The 20,318-nt window shown below is 46.0% G+C and overlaps 1 protein-coding gene across 4 annotated transcripts in view; it reads right to left on the bottom strand.

Annotated features, from left to right (window-relative positions):
* Nucleotides 1-216: 216 nt before the first annotated feature.
* LOC311101905 (rho guanine nucleotide exchange factor 12-like) overlaps nucleotides 217-20,318 on the bottom strand; it is an 86,653-nt gene continuing 66,551 nt past the window's right edge. For all 4 annotated transcript variants that reach the window (XM_084143143.1, XM_084143146.1, XM_084143145.1 and 1 more), the window contains 18 exons: nucleotides 19,443-19,587; nucleotides 15,275-15,429; nucleotides 11,867-12,013; nucleotides 11,599-11,684; nucleotides 10,777-10,902; nucleotides 10,266-10,380; nucleotides 9,356-9,456; nucleotides 8,900-8,977; nucleotides 8,534-8,609; nucleotides 8,046-8,213; nucleotides 6,628-6,715; nucleotides 6,334-6,411; nucleotides 6,109-6,203; nucleotides 5,568-5,792; nucleotides 5,067-5,315; nucleotides 4,402-4,628; nucleotides 2,686-2,761; nucleotides 217-2,536 (listed from right to left, as the gene is read on the bottom strand). In XM_084143143.1, coding sequence (XP_083999269.1) covers nucleotides 2,526-2,536; nucleotides 2,686-2,761; nucleotides 4,402-4,628; nucleotides 5,067-5,315; nucleotides 5,568-5,792; nucleotides 6,109-6,203; nucleotides 6,334-6,411; nucleotides 6,628-6,715; nucleotides 8,046-8,213; nucleotides 8,534-8,609; nucleotides 8,900-8,977; nucleotides 9,356-9,456; nucleotides 10,266-10,380; nucleotides 10,777-10,902; nucleotides 11,599-11,684; nucleotides 11,867-12,013; nucleotides 15,275-15,429; nucleotides 19,443-19,587 — 2,246 coding nt within the window. In that variant the 3' untranslated portion in view covers nucleotides 217-2,525. The remainder of the gene's footprint in view (nucleotides 2,537-2,685; nucleotides 2,762-4,401; nucleotides 4,629-5,066; nucleotides 5,316-5,567; nucleotides 5,793-6,108; nucleotides 6,204-6,333; nucleotides 6,412-6,627; nucleotides 6,716-8,045; nucleotides 8,214-8,533; nucleotides 8,610-8,899; nucleotides 8,978-9,355; nucleotides 9,457-10,265; nucleotides 10,381-10,776; nucleotides 10,903-11,598; nucleotides 11,685-11,866; nucleotides 12,014-15,274; nucleotides 15,430-19,442; nucleotides 19,588-20,318) is intronic.

Here is a 20,318-nt window from a genome sequence, read left to right as displayed (position 1 = left end):
TATCGTCAAACATACTTATCTTAGAATTAAGCCACACTTAAAGCACCACAATTATCTGCATGTCACAAACAGACACTTCTAGGTGACATTGAGTAACAGAAAATTGCCTGATATCGTCAAGATGTGACTCGAGACACAAATCTCCTTGTAATACACCTTGCAGGAAACTTTTTCACACTCTTTTGTAAAATAACTGATGCAGAAAAGGTGGCGAATGGAAATGACAGACGATATAATTTTATATTTATGGCTAGAAGAAACAGTCACTCGTAGACATCAACACACCTTTACTCATAGATCAGTCATTGATCCTATTTCCATCTTATCTTATACATTGGCACAATAACTTAATATTATGCCAAGAGGCAGAATAAGAAAAACTATGGGCTTGTCGATATCTCAAACAGATGTGACAGCGCACACCTCTGTCTAGAACTTCAATTAGGTAATTGACAGATGCATGTGGAAAGTGTGACAATCAATTACCATCCCTCTCTCTTCTCGGTCTCCATTTCGGTGCAGAATGTCTTCAGGAGGAGAGGCAGAGGCAGGAGATGTGTCACTCAAAGGAGAAGTAATTAGGGGTTAACCCTTTGTAGAGGCTTCTGTCTTTCCTCTCCAGCAAGAGATGTAAAATCATCAAGTAATGTGCACACACAGTCTAGATCTAACTCAAAACCCTTGATAACTACATAAGTCAAACTCCAAAGCAGATTTAGTTCTTCAGACATTACATTGCTTTGCAGTAACAGGGTACAATAGCATTTTCTCTCAGGGATATCTAGCTATCAACCTTTCAGACAGTAGCTGAGCTTTCAGACAGATGCCTGAAGAAAATCTTTAATTTGATACTTTGAGCTGAATCATACAATGATAGACTAGATACAAATTTAGCAGCAAAAGAACACCTTGTTTCAGACAGAGAAAAGTGATGTCATTGCAGGTTTCAGGGTGGGTCCTCCTTCTGTCTATCTGGTAGATGGTAAAAGCCTGCCCCCTACTGGCGTATGTCAAGTGACTGCATCTTCATATAGGAGAACAAGGACAACCTGATAGCCTTGTTCTTGATTAATTAAGTAATGGTATTCCATGTAATAGTAAATAAAAAAAAATAAAAAAAGAGGATTCGAAATCTGAGAAATATAAAACTACTGTTAATGGGTCAAACCAAATGTAGTTACCTAACAAAAGCTTAGCAACATGTTCCTACATGGTCAAACTCATAGGCTGCACTATTTTGTTCACTACCTACCTGATTGGTCAGGATTGAGCAAAACTGTAGTGAAAAGGGCTGTACATTTACTATGATGGTTACATTTCATGAGTAGGCTAACTCCATTGTCCTCCAATAGTTACCTCACTTTGGCGGAAAATGGTGCTGAAAAAACTCCCACTGCCACAGGGCAGTACGTCCTGCAGTCCAAGTAACTTGGTGTTTCTTTCTGACCCATCTTGTCTCCTTGTTTATCAAATAGTTTTAGTGATTTATCTACAGGGTCAGAAGTAAGGGAAGGTGAGAACGTTTGAAGTCTATCCCCATTTCTGACCACAAAGCCATATTGGGAATAAAACTAAGCAAAGAGAACAGGACTAAAGGAATAAACCGTGTTTAGGTTAAGAAATGTGTCATGGCATTTTTTATTAAAGTTATGCGTAACCTTCCAACTTGATAGTTTATAAATGTGTGAACTTTGTGACATTATCAGATCACTGGCACATCAGCAGTAGCATGGACAGAACAGAGAGGGAAACCAGGAATTACTACCAACAGGAGTGGGAGGGATGAGTTTTAGCTAGGTGTAAAAATGCACTGAGGACCAGGACAGAGCCCCTGACTTAAACACCATCCTATGGGGGCTCCACACAAAGTGCAACTCTATGCCCACTATGCCCTCTCAGTCCAATCATATTCTTCCTGTGTTCATTAAGGATAGGATAGTGTGCGCACTAAACGCAGGTGGAGCAGCCTAAAAGGAGGTCGAAATTGCCCAAAAAAGCATGCAAGCAACATGGGAAAACACAAAAAAATAAAATAAATACATCTTGAGATAAAAAAAAACATAATACATCATCTTAAAATGTTCCTTTTTCTTCTCGCTTCTGTTTTTGTGTTTAATATATATCCTAAACACACAGCTTTGTACATTTTGGTATAGTTCTCTTTCTTGCAGGGATGACTAGGAGTAGAGAGAAATGGGAGGGGAGGCACTGGGCGACCCACAGCAATTGGAGTGGGGACACGCAGCAGTGGATTCGGGACAGTCCCTCTTCCCTGATTGCCTTGTGCTGACGGAGGGGGCGGCGGGAGAAATCCAGAGAAATCCCCCCTTCCTCCAACTGTCTCTCGCTCATGCTCAGTCTCTCGGGGAGAACCACGGTGGGAGGAGGGGGGTACTCAGCAGTTGAGTGGACAAGCTAATAGAGGACATCCAGAACAACAAGACAGCAGGGAGGCAGAAATCAACTCTTCCATCTTCACTGCATGATGCAGAGGCCTGGGAAGGGAGGGGCTTGGAGTTCCGCGGCTATCTCTTATCTAGGAACAAGATAATAACAGAAAGGGCCAGGGCAGTCAGACCATAAACAATAACTCAGCTGTCACGCCTCACATGCTCATGGGTTTTCTAATAAATACTGAAACACTGAAAGAGAGAAAAGGAATCGGTAAGACTAGAGCCATATTACCTTTGTTATCTTCCACGTCTGTCGATGACCTGGCCGGCCTTAGGCGTAGTAGACTGTGATACTTGGCCTCTACCTCCTGAGAGAAAACAGACAAGCAGGGAACAGTCCGCAATCAGATTTCATACGCATTAACGTAAAATGTACAATCAACGTTACTAATTAACAATTTCGCTACCCTGTGGGAATCTAATTAACATAATACAAACATCTCCACCAAAACCTGTATGTTTAAGCTAGAGATATCTGTTTCATGGGCTGCATCTCAATCCACCGCATCCGCCGATATCGCCCTTCTGCATCTGCAGAGCTAGAGGGGTGTTTGTTAGACCATGAGACATCCCGAAAATCGGTCTTCTCACAAAAATGTCTGTAGCGTCCGAACAGTTTGGTCTAAAAACTATTATGACCACTCTATTGAGAACACGATGGCGTTCTCCATTTTGATCTAGGATGCCCACAAGTCTCACAAGACTCGGCTGAAGGACCCCGGTACCAGTTTAAAAAAATGAAAGGAAGTATATATGGAGATAGTTTAGTGCCTAAAATAAGGGGATAAATACATGTAAAAAAAAAACTTTTAAATAGTTTCCTGATCTTCCTTATATCTCTCAGATATAGGACAGACACTTCAGAACAAACTTCCTTTAGATGTTTTGTACTACCTGTTGTTCCATGTAGTGAATCTGTTATTCAATGCGTTTCTAACGGCCAATAGCAGGAACGCCAAATTCAATGTTAAATTTTTTTTGGGTTATACCTTAAGGGGTCTTAAAACTTAAAATCAAATAGCCAAATGATCCTTGGTATGACCATCTTAAAACAATTCCATGTTCGCATAGAATCCCCCCGGCTTAGACTCAGAGGGTTAATCAACCAACCAACCAATCACGTAGTCAACCAACCAACCAACCAACCAGTCACGTAGTCAACCAACCAGTCACCTAGTCAGTCACCCACCCAGTCAACCAACCAACCAACCAGCAGTCAGTCAGTCAGTCAGTCAGTCAACCAACCAGTCACGTAGGCAACCAACCAGTCACCTAGTCAGTCACCCACCCAGTCAACCAACCAACCAGCAGTCAGTCAGTCAGTCAGTCAGTCAGTCAACCAACCAGTCATGTAGTCAACCAACCAGTCACCTAGTCAGTCACCCACCCAGTCAACCAACCAACCAGCAGTCAGTCAGTCAGTCAGTCAGTCAACCAACCAGTCATGTAGTCAACCAACCAGTCACCTAGTCAACCAACCAGTCACCTAGTCAACCAACCAGTCACCTAGTCAACCAACCAGTCACCTAGTCAACCAACCAGTCACCTAGTCAACCAACCAGTCACCTAGTCAGTCAACCACCCAGTCAACCAACCAACCAGCAGTCAGTCAACCAACCAGTCAGTCAACCAACCAGTCAGTCAATCTATCAACCAACCAACCTGTCAGTCAACCAACCAACCAACCAACCAACCAGTCAGTCAGTCAGTCAGTCAGTCAGTCAACCAACCAGTCACCCACCCAAGTTAGTCAACCAACCAACCAACTATTCAATAAGCAAATCAACCAGTCAGTCAGTCAACCAATCAACCAGTCAGTCAACCAATCAACCAACCAGTCAGTCAGTCAACCAAATAACCACCCAACCAACCAACCAACCAACCAACCAGTGAGTCAGTGATTCACAAACCAGCCAACCCACCCACCCACCCACCAACGTGTGCATACCTTTAGGTGGTTGAGGTTGGTCTGCAGGTTGCGGAGGTGGGACAGGACCTGTCGGCTGAAGCTGCAGATGCTACCTGCCTGTGAGGCGGAGGAAAACCTCAGGCTGATCCCAGAGTCTCCTGCCCCGCAGCCCCGTGAGGCGCTCAGCTGCTTCCCCGTGGACTGGAGGTCGTCGTCCGTGCTGCTCTCCCCCAAGCCTCCGTAGCCCTCCAGGACCAGGTACCCTGCTGGGAGACGCAAAAACAGGTCCCAACTTATTAGGCACCAAAGGGATGAAAACGGATTGAAACAGCGAGGGACTACCTGAACTTGTCCATAGAAAGAAAATTCTCGTTTTTGTTTTTCGTCGCAAAATGTTTTGCTACGAGGTGCCCTAATGAACACAACCAAGCTGAGTCCCTGCTGTTCAGCACACCTACGCACTGGAAGTTATCTAGCACAGGGTTCTTTAATACTGGGAAACCTAAAGGTGACCGGGGTGCACATTTTTGTTCTTCTCCAGCACTAACACTCTCCTTATTCAACGCAAGGATTGGGAGATTGGTTGGTTGAATCAGGTGTGTTGGTGCTGAGCTAGAACAAAAATGTGCACCCCCATGGGTCCCCAAGACCAGGATAAAAAACACTGATCTCTCTCTCTCACACACACACGACTGCAAGCTCACCATAATCCTCAGGGGACTCAAAGAAGCCCGTGTCCCCAGACACCAGGTCCTGAGCCGGGTCCTCGGGGTGGCTGGCCTGGGTGCACCTCCCTGAGCCGTTCTGCACCGCCACCCGGGCACGGCTGTCCACGGGGGTCCTCAGGGACGTGGTCCTGAGAAGACGGCCGCCCCCCGAGGAGGTGCGCCCAGCACGCTCACACTCCTCCTGCGACATCAGCTGGGTCACCAGGACCTGCTTCAGCGCCGACACTAGAGGAGACAGATACGGTTAGACCAATGGAGGAGTGTCCGTGTGTGATTTTAGATGAATTGATTCTCCACCACATAAAATCGATATATGTAATGTATGTTTAGGGCAGAGAGCTATCCCTGACCAACCGACCTGACAAGGTTCATATAACTCTAACTAGAGTTTTTCCTGGTCAGAAAAGTCTTGACTCCCTAAATATCACACTCCAGACTTGAGACCTTGGCGATTGAGGCAGATGTCCTTTCACTCACATGTCTTTAAGGCATCGTCAGCTCTAGAAGTACTGAAGCCCAGCCCGTCCGATTCGCTGAGCCCGTCTACGGCCATGCGGAAGGGGAGACTATTTGCACGATCCGGGTCCCCATAAAGCCCCTCTTCCCGACTGGGCTCCTCCTCGGCCTTGAGTCCTACAAAGAGGTTGGCATCTGGGAGAGGGGTCTGCATCACGCCACAAGGGGCAGCGCTGCACTCTTTATCTGGGGAGAGAACAAGGACACCTTGACCTGCATTCAGTCAATCTAGATGGATACTACTGGAGCATGTTACCAGTGGAGGCTGGTGGAGGGTGGAATGTAATAGCTGGAATGGAATATATGGAAAGGTATCAAAAACATCGACTCCATTTCATACATTCCATTCCAGCCATTGAAATAAGCCTGTCCTCGGTTTTAAAGTGATATCAGCCTCCACTGCACATTACGCAATGTCACTAACTGCTACTGAAGAAGTTCTCAAATACACTGATCACTATAGACGGGGGAACATGGAGCGATGGGGTGCTAGTTTAGATACCTATAGACTGGCTGCTTCCAGAGGAGATGCGGTCCGGGTCCTTACTGAGTCGGGCTACGCCTGCAGTGATGATCTCCACACCGTCTCTCTCTCCACTGACACGGTAGGAGAGAACACAGAGTCAGTATCAGGAGAAGCAAGGTCATGGTCATCATAAAATACATTTGCTGATGAACAAAACCAAAAAGACACCAAATAAGTTTTATACTGAGAGGAAGCACGTACTCCGTTTGAGGTAAGTGGATGATGCTGTGCGGCTTCACTTTCATGGCGTCCGCTCTCTGGGTGATCTGCCGCTGCCACCTGGTGGAGGGAGGATGACAACACACAGACAAGACAGAGGTGAGTAGACTGTGGATAGAAGGTGTCCCTTACCTCAGACCTAGGACCAGATAACATCTGACCCTGTTTCAGTGGTTAGGGGCAACTTCTACCAACTCCAGTGAATTAAGCAAAACTTAAATGAGGATTTTTAAGTAGAGGCTATAATGACTAAACCACAGTGTCAGGAGGACTCACATTCTCTGCTCTGATACGGTCTGGGCCATCAGCTCGTAGATCTGGGCCCCGTTGTCCGACATTGAGAGAACAAAGAACGACTTGTTGTCTGTTGGGAGAGGGAATAGCAGGAAAACAGGGTCAGACTCCTGGTTGTGTCTCAAATACCACCCTATTCCCCATATAGTACACTACTTTTGACCACAGTCACATAGGGCTGCCACATAGGGCTCTGGTCAATAAATCTAATTTTATTTGTCACATGCACCGAATACAACAGGTAGACCTTACAGTGAAAAGCTTACTTACAAGCCCTTAACCAGCAATGCAGTTTTAAGAAATAATACCCTAAATAAATATAAGAAATAAAAGTAACAAATAATTAAAGAGCAGCAGTAAAATAACAATAGTAAAATAACAGTAACGAGGCTATATACAGGGGGTACCCGGCACAGAGTCAATGTGTGGGGGTACCGTCGATGTTATTGAGGTAATATGTACATATAGGTAGAGTTATTATAGTGAATATGCATAGATAATAAGAGAGTAGCAGCAGCGGGGATGTTCAGGAGTCTTATGGCTTGGGGGTAGAAGCTATTAAGAAGCCTTTTGGACCTAGACTTGGCGCTCCGGTACTGCTTGCGGTGCGGTAGCAGAGAGAACAGTCTATGACTAGGGTGGCTGGAGTCTTTGACAATTTTTAGGGCCTTCCTCTGACACCGCCTGGTATAGAGGTCCTGGATGGCAGTAAGCTTGGCCCAAGTGATGTACTGGGCCGTACGCACTACCCTCTGTAGTGCCTTGCGGTCGGAGGCCAAGCAGTTGCCATACCAGGCAGTGATGCAACCAGTCAGGATGCTCTCAATGGTGCAGCTGTAGAACCTTTTGAGGATCCGAGGACCCATGCCAAATCTTTTCAGTCTCCTGAGGGGGAATAGGCTTTGTCGTGCCCTCTTCACGACTGTCTTGGTGTGTTTGGACCATGATAGTTCGTTGGTGATGTGGACACCAAGGAACTTGAAGCTCTCAACCTGGTCCACTACAGCCCCGTCGATGAGCATGGGGGCGTGTTCAGTCCTCTTTTTTTACCTGTAGTCCACAATCATCTCCTTTGTCTTGATCACGTTGAGGGAGAGGTTGTTATCCTGGCAACACACGGCCAGGTCTCTGACCTCCTCCCTATAGGCTGTCTTGTCGTTGTCGGTGATCAGGCCTACCACTTTTGTGTCATCTGCAAACTTAATGATGGTGTTGGAGTCGTGTTGGGGGATAGGGTGTCATTTGAGCTGGGAGTCATTGTGTTAACAAGGTTGGATCTAACTCAAACAGATTTTAATAGAACACTAGAATGGACATTGGCATTCCAGGTAGCATGACTACAGGGCGGCCATCTTGGTCAGGGAAACTAATGGTATGACTGTATCTCTATGGTAACTTACCTGTGGCCACAGAGCGCACCAGCACCGCGTTGAGCTTGATGATGGGGCTGAAGATGTGCTTTGTGTCAGCGGTGCCCGACAGGTTTTTGCTGTGGCACTTGAGGATGAGGCGCTCGTCTTGCTTCTGCAGCAGTACCAAGATGTCCTCCAGGAGCAGGGTGTACAGCTCTGAGTCCAGAAGAAGAGGGATTTAACCACAGAATTACATAGAACACTTGGACATAGACATCGCAATTATATTAGTATTATATGTCATTAGGCAACAATTGTGTCTCTTTTATGATTTCTCCCATTACATCATATGGTTTGTCTTAGGGGCCATGAGTTTTTCCTGACCACATGACCTGACATGGAATTAGTTCGGGCTCGGTTTGCAGTTGTAGTCTACAACTAGGGCCAAGAGTTTTCCCTGGTTGGATCACATTGGTCAGGAAAATCCTCCTGGCCCTACTTATCCACATAAACGCCTTATAAAGGCGAAAGCGTACCAATAGTCTTGTCCTTGTTGACCTTCCATGACAGTGGTCCCTCGTGGACCATCTTCTTCTTGGTCAGGTCCAGGTTCTGAGTGTGGAGGGAGTTAAGGTCAGATTAGCTGCGTTTATTTGTTTAGTCAGATCCCTATTAGCTTTCACTTTGGAAACAGGTACTCTTCCACCCCAAAGAATGGAGCTGCATGACCTAGTCCAATTTCGAGCACTATCAGCTGACATTTAAACAAAAACTGCAGTGGCTCCACCGCAGAAACCAAAACAAACTAAAATGTTGCTTCAAGTCAATTGTGGGTAGACTGCAGACTAAAAGAGCAGCATTGTGATAAGTCTTTTTGAGAAACGCTTTATCGATCGCCTCACCTTGAGCTCTGAAATCATGGGGTTCTCCGTCTGTTTCAGAGACGAGAGGTCTAGCCTCCTCTGGTAGTCCTCCAGCCTCTGTGGAAAGAAAGAGAGAGAGAGGGAGAAAGAGGGAGAAAGAGAGAGAAAGAAAGAAAGAGGGAGAAAGAGAGAGAAAGAAAGAAAGAGGGAGAAAGAGAAAGAAAGAGAGAAAGAAAGCGAGAGAGGCACAGAAAAACTGCCGTAAGCTGCTGCTACAGACAGGATTACACTCTAACCATGAGACACAAACCCCATATTCTCCCTGCAATCAATCACCTGCCATCATCTCTGTTTGCTCTAAGAGGAACAGTGGGAGAAAAGAGAGGACAGATATCCGAGTGGCTGAGAAGCCTTCTAGGCAGAGCAGGGGAGATGTGGGAGATAGGCTGTGCTTCCGTACCCGCCGTTCCCAGATGACGCTAAAATCACACCTACCTGTTTGTTTTCAGACTCCTTCACAGCTTGGTTGACGTGGTTGAGAATCTTCCTGCAGCAGTCGCCCGCCTTCTTTACCTTTTCTTTCTCCACGGTGTCATCTGAAATGAAATTATGAGAGAGAGAGAGAGAGAGAGAAATGGGGATGTAGATTTTGTGGAGAAAAACAGAAGAAACTGCCTCTGTGGGGTACTGCCCAGCAAATTGATATTGTCCTGCACCGATTAGCAGCTGATCATCCTCGGAAATTAAGACCAAGTAGAGCACATTAACATTCCTTAATAGCTGGTTTTACTTTATTTTTAGTGCATTTTATTTCCGCGAGGGAGAACTAAACCAGAGCCTAGATAAAAAATGATGGGACCCAAATAATGCGAGAACATCTCCCAAAATGTGCATTACAGGCTTTGGAAAATGCCAAAATAATCATCTCAGTTTAACCGAGAGCACAGCTGTAATTTGTTCATGGCTGACGCGATGCCAGCTCGCCCGGGTCACTGAAAATACCCTACTTTAGACATGATGTGCATGTATCCATTACCATTGTATACACAGTGATGAGCCGGGCTGGCAGCTCCTCACACACAGGCGTGCATACACAGGCCCACACACACACACACACAGACGCACTGACACACACACAGAGAGAGAGAGAGGGTGGTCACTGGGGCACCACAGCAGAAGGACACTGCTATCATTAACACTGCTGTAAGCGCGCTGCCCTGCATCACTGTGATGGCCTGGTCTGCTTCGAGCCCAGTGCCATCACCTCATTGTCACAGAGTCTAGTCACCTTTTTACATTATTGAACTAGCACGGTTCCAGCAACTATGGTGGGTGTGTAGCCAGCCCAGTACAGTACAGCTTGGCTTAGTAGAGTGAAAGAGGTATAGGAGTGTGTGTGGCCCACCTGTGTACTTGGCGATGTTCTCCAGTAGGAGAGGGTACTTGGTGAGCCTCTGCATCTCCACAGGAATGATGTCCTTCAGTTGGAGTCTTCGACACAGTCGGTTACTCTCAGCCTCCTGCAAACGCACAGTGGAGTTAGGAGCAACAAAACAGGGACGATGCATCCTTTTCGTTCATGTATATACTTCGCCCACTAGTGACTGTAGCTTTGACAGACCTACATCGTGAATGGTTACTTTCTACAACTTTTTTAAATGTTTCATTTACTTAAAATGAATTTGAACTTAACTTAAAATGAACAAATCATTTTCAAATGCTATCATTGAACTACACGTACTTCCCTCAAACATCCCATACCCTGTCATATACAATGTACTGTACAGTCTGCAGAAGTTGATTACACAGTCAAATACCGGACCTAAACCTCAAGTAACAGGGAGTGCCCAATAGCCCATGTGTGCACTCCAGTCCTTACGCTCTCCTCCTCCTCTCTCCTCCATTCCTCCACTTACCTGCATGAAGGAGGTGAAGCGCGAGTCCTTCTTCTGCCTGCTCTTGATGAGCTCCAGAGCAAAGGGCTGGTTGCTGCAGAACGTGCCCACCGCCTGCTTGATCTTCTCCTCCTCGCCCCCGCTGAACTGGAAAACACAGGCGAGCCAGGCGAATTGGGGTCAGTCACCATGGCAACTCCCTGTCGCCAAGCCAACCCCCTGGTCCTTGCGTGTGTGTGGTGGCACAGTGTGCCAGATCGAGGGGGGGCAATTCCCTCCGACTATCATAGTTGTTATGATTCTGTCATAGCTATATTTTGGTTATCATGGTTGTCTCCGCCGTGATAGCTGATGTGTGGTGAGCGTTCTGGCAAAAATGGTTGCCGTGCATCACCTGAGTGGGTGCTTCACATTGGCGGTGGATAAAGTGAGTTTCCGCATTCTATGTAAGCACTTGGAAAAGCGCTATATAAATCCAATGAATTGTTATTATACATGTATAGACAGAGGGGTTTGATAAAGCACGCATAGATCTGGGACCAGGTTAGTGGATGGGTTCCGCCAGTCCATCTGTGCCACACTATCATTTCACAATTGTACTTCCATTCCTCAAAACACAGCAACCATCTATACCCTCCAGCTCATTGCCAATTAAAAAGATAAGCAATCCCATAAAAAAAGGTGGATGTTTATGCCGCTGTGAAAAGCAATTTCAGGCAACAGCACAGCTTTTGTGGATTGTGAGAATGAAAGAAAGACTTCTCTCCAACAACACAATTATTACATAAATCATATTCCGTTGGGGAAAAGGCTTCAAAATAAAAAGAAAATAGCTGTACTCACCCAGGACAGCAAGTCGTCTCCTATTTGGTCGATTACGGATGTCTCATTCCTTTTCCGAATTGTTGCCATTTGCTCAGATATCAAAACTGAAATTCAAAATGAAAGGGAATGTAAGAGGGTCATTCTGACATTGTGTGTGTGTGTGTGTGTGTGTGTGTGTGTGTGGGGGGAAGGGGGTGTGCATGTGTGCGTGTGTGTACATGCTTGTGGTTGTGCATGTACATGCCTGTTTGTGTGTGTGTGCGCTTATGTCCATGCGTGCAAGTACCATGCAGTTGAACAATGTCCTCCAGGTTGGTGAAGATGGTCTTGACGTCGGCAGGAGGCAGTATGGCCTCTCTGGTGAGCTTCTGGTAGAAGATGTTGTCCAGCACCTTGAGCATCCGCAGGTGGGCCCTCTCAGTGTAGAACAGCTCTGTAGACACAGGCAGACAAGCTCTCATCACTATTGCAGACTGATAAATGACTACATTAGGCAACCATAAATAAGCGATAAAGAGTGATAATGAGAACGGTTATTTCAGCTTGTTCTTTGGGGGTTTTGGCCCAGGTTCCTACTAGGAAAGATGCATTTGTAAAAGTGATATACGAAAAAAGTTTGTTTGATTGAGTTTGCCGTGGTTACCACACTCTACACTGTTCATTGCACTCTTAACTCCTTACACTCGTACCCGTATACGGGTTAAAAAGAGCAGATTTGGACACTGATAAGTGGCTAAATTGGAACGCAGTGGCTGTACAGTAACATGCTCTTCAGGACTTCAGGGCTCAAGGTCTCTGCTTCACAGCGCAGTATTGGTTTTTACTGACAGCGGTTCTGCACTTGAACGCCGATCGCGACAAGAAGTTGCCGCCATCCCTCCCGCTAATTGGGAAACTTTAGCACATTTTTTGTTGTCAGAGTGAGGGAAAATTGGAAATAAAGAGGACTTGATGTATTTTGAAAGATGAGATGTTGAGGATTATAATAAATACCACTTTGATGTCATACAAGCAAGCCAAAACACACGTTAGTCCAAATGTGCACTTCATATTTCCATAATATAAAACTAATTTACCAACGTTTATGATCACTATGCTTGATGTAGTTACACGATGACATGGCGTTATACCCTGGGTTGTTCTGAACAGAATGAGCCTATGTTGTATTGTGAAGAAATTTGGACGGGGAAAACGCATCTGAATACACTCTATTCTATGCGCAACAAAATGACGATCCGCTTCTCTGAATTGCCTCGTGAAAGCCTAACACTGTAAGATCGTATGTTGTAACTTAGCTAGCCATGTTGGCAATAGAACATGCTTTCAAATGATGCCCACCTGACCAGATTGCGATTTCTAATGGACCGTTTTTGGAATGAGTAAACAACAGTAATTATGTTAAGGCGGGGATGCAGGGCTGTGTTCTAAAGAAAACAGCTACAAATCTGCTTACTCTAGTTCCTCAATGGCACAGCTAGGAGAGCTCAGAATAGCACCTTATAGTTGAAGACTATTCATTGAGTTGAAATGACATAGGACCTGTTCACACTTCGGAGAGGTGTGTGGCCACTTGGAGACACCAGTTAGACCTCTCACTTGTCATTTTTTTGTCTTATGTTGAACCTAGCCCAAATGTTTTCATGAATATTCTTATGTTACTGACTGTATCCAGATTATTTTCAGATTTAATTATCAACAAGATGCAGCGAAAAGTACAGTAAATGTCAAATTCACATAAAATCAACAGTGTAACGTTTGGATTCAGTCTTGTGTCAGATTATCTGTTTTGTCCTCACATTTTGTCTAATAATTTTTCCATAATCTCCAAACTGTTCCCTTTTGATAGCTACCATGGTTATGCATTTCCATATTTCTTCTGTAAGAAACATTTCAATTAAGCCCTATCCATATACAGTGGGGAAAAAAAGTATTTAGTCAGCCATCAATTGTGCAAGTTCTCCCACTTAAAAAGATGAGAGAGGCCTGTAATTTTCATCATAGGTACACGTCAACTATGACAGACAAAATGAGATTTTTTTTCTCCAGAAAATCACATTGTAGGATTTTTTATGAATTTATTTGCAAATTATGGTGGAAAATAAGTATTTGGTCAATAACAAAAGTTTCTCAATACTTTGTTATATACCCTTTGTTGGCAATGACACAGGTCAAACGTTTTCTGTAAGTCTTCACAAGGTTTTCACACACTGTTGCTGGTATATTGGCCCATTCCTCCATGCAGATCTCCTATAGAGCAGTGATGTTTTGGGGCTGTCGCTGGGCAACACGGACTTTCAACTCCCTCCAAAGATTTTCTATGGGTTTGAGATCTGGAGACTGGCTAGGCCACTCTTTCGTTGCCCGGGCGGTGTGTTTGGGATCATTGTCATGCTGAAAGACCCAGCCACGATTCATCTTCAATGCCCTTTCTGATGGAAGGAGGTTTTCACTCAAAATCTCACAATACATGGCCCCATTCATTCTTTCCTTTACACGGATCAGTCGTCCTGGTCCCTTTGCAGAAAAACAGCCCCAAAGCATGATGTTTCCACCCCCACGCTTCACAGTAGGTATGGTGTTCTTTGGATGCAACTCAGCATTCTTTGTCCTCCAAACACGACGAGTTGAGTTTTTACCAAAAAGTTATATTTTGGTTTCATCTGACCATATGACATTCTCCCAATCCTCTTCTGGATCATCCAAATGCACTCTAGCAAACTTCAGACGGGCCTGGACATGTACTGGCTTAAGCAGGGGGACACGTCTTGCACTGCAGGATTTGAGTCCCTGGCGGCGTAGTGTGTTACTGATGGTAGGCTTTGTTACTTTGGTCCCAGCTCTCTGCAGGTTATTCACTAGGTCCCCCCGTGTGGTTCTGGGATTTTTGCTCATCGTTCTTGTGATCATTTTGACCCCACGGGTGAGATCTTGCGTGGAGCCCCAGATCGAGGGAGATTATCAGTGGTCTTGTATGTCTTCCATTTCATAATAATTGCTCCCACAGTTGATTTCTTCAAACCAAGCTGCTTACCTATTGCAGATTCAGTCTTCCCAGCCTGGTGCAGGTCTACAATTTTGTTTCTGGTGTCCTTTGACAGCTCTTTGGTCTTGGCCATAGTGGAGTTTGGAGTGTGACTGTTTGAGGTTGTGGACAGGTGTCTTTTATACTGATAACAAGTTCAAACAGGTGCCATTAATACAGGTAACGAGTGGAGGACAGAGGAGCCTCTTAAAGAAGAAGTTACAGGTCTGTGAGAGCCAGAAATCTTGCTTGTTTGTAGGTGACCAAATACTTATTTCCACCATAATTTGCAAATAAATTCATAAAAAATCCTACAATGTGATTTTCTGGATTTTTTTCTCTCAATTTGTCTGTCATAGTTGACGTGTACCTAGGATGAAAATTACAGGCCTCTCTCATCTTTTTAAGTGGGAGAACTTGCACAATTGGTGGCTGACTAAATACTTTTTTCCCCCACTGTAGGCCAATTCCCACGAGTGTAAGGGGTTTACACAGTGATTATTCCTTTTGAACAATAAACGACCTACTAAAAGAGTGAACAGACATACAGCAGCTGGGTTTTTCCTAATCATGCAAAACCAATCACTAGGGTCCAGAGTTTTTCCTGGTTGGGTAACAGGCCCTATTTATTTATATTATGGTGACTGGGTTACAGTTCGAACAGGAAGCTACCGTTAATGACTTCCTGTCTCTTGATCTCGTGGGGCCTGAGTCCGGCCAGGACCTCTCGTCCCACTAGCTGCTGCCAGTTGAGGGGGTCGTGCTCAGAGTCCGTTCCTCCTTGGTCGTCTTCACTCTGCACCTCTGTAGAGCCAAGGCCATCCAACCTGGGAGATAGGCAGCAGCAGTTAGACGCTGGTTACAACCTTAAATACACTATCTGACTAAGATAAATGCAGTCACAAAATATAACAGAAGATGTTAAGAAATATCTAAAAACTCATACTGTTTCTAACCATAGCTAGCCTACAGCACTTCTGATAAAGGTAGTCCACAATTGGACCGAAGAGGTTTAAGACACTGACTAAAAACTCAAATAAACTATCTGACCATTGCCTTTATCAGAAATAGTAGCAGGCCAAGTAAAAAAATAGGACAGAAAATACTCACCTTCTGATAACCTTGGGTGTCACAATGTTAGACGCGGACACAAATGATCTGTTTGGCGTGTTAACACACTGGTGGTTTGTTGTAACCGGGTATTGGTGCTAAACCGTGTTATTGGAGCCTGGCATGCTAGTTGGCTATGGCGTCATAGGATTCGGTGCCCTGGACGGTTTTCACGGAAGAATACTGTACCAAGTTAGCTAGCTGAATAAACTAAGTTAGAGTATATTCCTAGAAAACATTGAACCGCTGTAGTTTACAACAATTATAATTTCTAAAGTGGATGTTGGGAGAGTTATATTTGAGTGTTTCAGTGAAACGTAATTGAGGGAGGCCCCGCTCTCTCGCTTTCCCAGATGTTTAGTTAATTTCATTCCGATCTCCTTTGCATTATTGTAGCCTTTTCTGTAGCCTGTCAACTATGTGTCTGTCTATCCCTGTTCTCTCCTCTCTGCACAGGCCATACAAACGCTTCACACCGCGTGGCTGCTGCCACTCTAATCTGGTGGTCCCTGCGCGCACGACCCACGTGGAGTTCCAGGTCCCCAGCAGCCTCTGAAACTGCCGTTCAGCGGCCAACAAGGCAGAGTTCATCTCAGCCTATGCTACCCTCCAGTCCCTCGACTTCTTGGCGCTGACGGAAACATGGATTACCACAGAAAACACTGCTACTCCTACTGCTCTTTCCTCGTCTGACCATGTGTTCTCGCATATCCCGAGAGCATCTGGTCAGCGCGGCGGTGGCACAGGAATCCTCATCTCTCCCAAGTGGACATTCTCTCTTTTCCCCCTGACCCATCTGTCTATCTCCTCATTTGAATTCCATGCTGTCACAGTCACTAGCCCATTCAAGCTTAACATCCTTGTCATTTATCGCCCTCCAGGTTCCCTTGGAGAGTTCATCAATGAGCTTGACGCCTTGATTAGTTCCTTTCCTGAGGATGGCTCACCCTTCCCAGTTCTGGGTGACATTAACCTCCCTTCGTCTGCTTTTGACTCATTTCTCTCTGCCTCCTTCTTTCCACTCCTTTCCTCTTTTGACCTCACCCTCTCACCGTCCCCCCCTACTCACAAGGCAGGCAATACACTTGACCTCGTCTTTACTAGATGCTGTTCTTCTACTAATCTCACTGCAACTCCCCTCCAAATCTCCGACCACTACTTTGTATCCTTTTCTCTCTCGCTCTCCTCCAACACTACTCACTCTGCCCCTACTCAGATGGAAATGTGCCATCGCAACCTTCGCTCTCTCTCTCCCGCTACTCTCTCCTCTTCCATCCTATCATCTCTTCCCTCTGCTAAATCCTTCTCCTTCCAATCTCCTGATTCTGCCTCCTCAACCCTCCTCTCCTCCCTTTCTGCATCTTTTGACTCTCTATGTCCCCTATCCTCCCGGCCGGCTCGGTCCTCCCCTCCTGCTCCGTGGCTTGACAACTCATTGCGAGCTCACAGAAGAGGGCTCTGGGCAGCCAAGCAGAAATGGAGGAAAACTAGACTCCCTGCGGACCTGTCATCTTTTCACTCCCTCCTCTCTACATTCTCTTCCTCTGTTTCTGCTGCTAAAGCCACTTTCTACCACTCTAAATTTCAAGCCTCTGCCTCTAACCCTAGGAAGCTCTTTGCCACCTTCTCCTCCCTGCTGAATCCTCCTCCTCCTCCTCCCTCTCTGTGGATGACATCGTCAACCATTTTGAAAAGAAGGTTGACGACATCCGATCCTCATTTATTAAGTCAAATGACACCATTGGTCCTGCTCACACTGCCCTACCCTATGCTTTGACTTCTTTCTCCCCTCTCTCTCCAGATGAAATCTTGCGACTTGTGACGGCCGGCCGCCCAACAACCTGCCCGCTTGACCCTATCCCCTCCTCTCTTCTCCAGACCATTTCCGGAGACCTTCTCCCTTACCTCACCTCGCTCATCAACTCATCCTTGACCGCTGGCCATGTCCCTTCCGTCTTCAAGAGAGCGAGAGTTGTACCCCTCCTCAAAAAACCTACACTCGATCCCTCCGATGTCAACAACTACAGACCTGTATCCCTTCTTTCTTTTCTCTCCAAAACTCTTGAGCGTGCCGTCTCTAGCCAACTCTCCTGCTATCTCTCTCAGAATTACCTTCTTGATCCAAACCAGTCAGGTTTCAAGACTGGTCATTCAACTGAGACTGCTCTTCTCTGTGTCACGGAGGCTCTCCACACTGCTAAAGCTAACTCTCTCTCCTCTGCTCTTATCCTTCTAGACCTATCCGCTGCCTTTGATACTGTGAACCATCAGGTCCTCCTCTCCACCCTCTCCGAGTTGGGCATCCCCGGCGCTGCTCACTCTTGGATTGCGTCCTACCTGACAGGTCGCGTGGCAAGAATCTGTCTCCTCACCACTGGTGTCCCCCAGGGCTCAGTTCTAGGCCCTCTCCTATTCTCTCTATACACCAAGTCACTTGGCTCTGTCCTATCCTCACATGGTCTATCCTATCATTGCTACACAGATGACACACAATTTTCTCCTTTCCCCCTTCTGATAACCAGGTGGCGAATCGCATCTCTGCATGTCTGGCAGACATATCAGTGTGGATGTCGGATCACCACCTCAAGCTGAACCTCGGCAAGACGGAGTTGCTCTTCCTCCCGGGGAAGGACTGCCCACTCCATGATCTCGCCATCACGGTTGACAACTCCATTGTGTCCTCCTCCCAGAGTGCAAAGAACCTTGGCGTGACCTTGGACAACACCCTGTCGTTCTCCGCTAACATCAAAGCGGTGACCCGATCCTGCAGGTTCATGCTCTACAACATTCGCAGAGTACGACCCTACCTTACACAGAAAGCGGCACAGGTCCTAATCCAGGCACTTGTCATCTCCCGTCTGGATTACTGCAACTCGCTGTTGGCTGGGCTCCCTGCCTGTGCCATTAAACCCCTACAACTCATCCAGAACGCTGCAGCCCGTCTGGTGTTCAACCTTCCCAAGTTCTCTCATGTCACCCCGCTCCTCTGCACACTCCACTGGCTTCCAGTTGAGGCTCACATCTACTACAAAACCATGGTGCTTGCCTACAGAGCTGTGAGGGGAACGGCCCCTCATTACCTTCAGGCTCTGATCAGACCCTACACCCAAACGAGGGCACTACATTCATCCACCTCTGGCCTGCTAGCTCCCCTACCTCTACGGAAGCACAGTTCCCGCTCAGCCCAGTCAAAGCTATTCGCTGCTCTGGCACCCCAATGGTGGAACAAGCTCCCCCACGACAGCGGAGTCACTGACCACCTTCCGGAGACACTTGAAACCCTACCTCTTTAAGGAATACCTGGAATAGTATAAAGTAATCCTTCTTCCCCCACCCCCCATAAAAAAAAAAAAAGGTGGTTGTCCCACTGGCTATCATAAATTGAATGCACCAATTTGTAAGTCGCTCTGGATAAGAGAGTGTGCTAAATGATGTAAATGTAAATGTGTTCCTTCAAGGATTCTGTAACAAGAGGATACTACTAACTACGACACCTGAATGACAAAGCTCCACATACTCGTCAAGATGTACTCTGCCTGCATGAAACAACTACTAAAACAACTGTGCACAATAGGGGTAAAGACAAAAAGGTCAAGGGCTGACTGGAATTGCATGTTATATACAGAGGGTAGATAAAACATGTCTAATGCCACCCTATTCCCTATTTAGTGTACTACTTTTGACTGGGCCCATAGGCCCTATGCTTTCCCCTGTTTGGGATCCATCTTACCCGCTCTCCCGGTCCTCCTCCTGCAGCTGGTCCAGGCTGTAGGGGCTCAGGCTGTAGTCAAAGTGTGTGTTTGGAGTGTTCTGTAGACTGTCCAGGTCTCCAAGACCCTCACTCAGTTTGGGGAAGGCAGAGTTAGAGGTCACAACTGAGGAGAGGAGAGAGACAGAGAGAGATCAGTTACCCTGTACAACTACGACCGTTGCTCAAAATGCTATTGCGGGGAAAATACAGTTTTCAAAGCAAATTACTGTTCTAGTTACAGAGAGGAGTCATAATTTCCTGTGAATATATTATGTATTTCTCTTAATATAGAGTTCATGGCACCACTTTACAACCAGATCAGGCTGTAGTGTAGTATAGTTTTGATGCGGTGCGGAGTGGAGCAGAGCGCGCCATTTGCAGTGATTGGGCCTACATCAGTAGCCTAGGCCTAGCACTGGAATGTTTTTGTCAGACATTAGCCTACATTTACTGATTCCCACTTCCTCAGGTGGTGAATAATATACTGTAGCTTATAGGCCAATATGCACAAAGATGTCAGAAGATTCTCTGAAGAGCCAAAAATAAATCAGATAATTCTGGATCCTATTTTGACAGGTTGCACATCAAAATATAAATCATGCATTTCCTGGATATGTTAGATCAAATAAGGCGTGACCCTGGACAACACCCTGTAGCTCAGCTGGTAGAGTACGGCGCTTGTAACGCCAAGGTAGTGGGTTCGATCCCCGGGACCACCCATACACAAAAAAAATGTATGCACGCATGACTGTAAGTCGCTTTGGATAAAAGCGTCTGCTAAATGGCATATTATTATTATTATTATTATTATTCTCCGCTAACATCAAGGCGGTGACCCGATCCTGTAGGTTCATG

The sequence above is a fragment of the Coregonus lavaretus genome, assembly GCF_964263955.1.
Source record: "Coregonus lavaretus genome assembly, chromosome: 26".
Lineage (NCBI taxonomy): Eukaryota > Metazoa > Chordata > Actinopteri > Salmoniformes > Salmonidae > Coregonus > Coregonus lavaretus.
The sequence above is the reverse complement of the archived record's forward strand: the minus strand, read 5'-3'. Positions and strand labels throughout refer to the sequence as shown.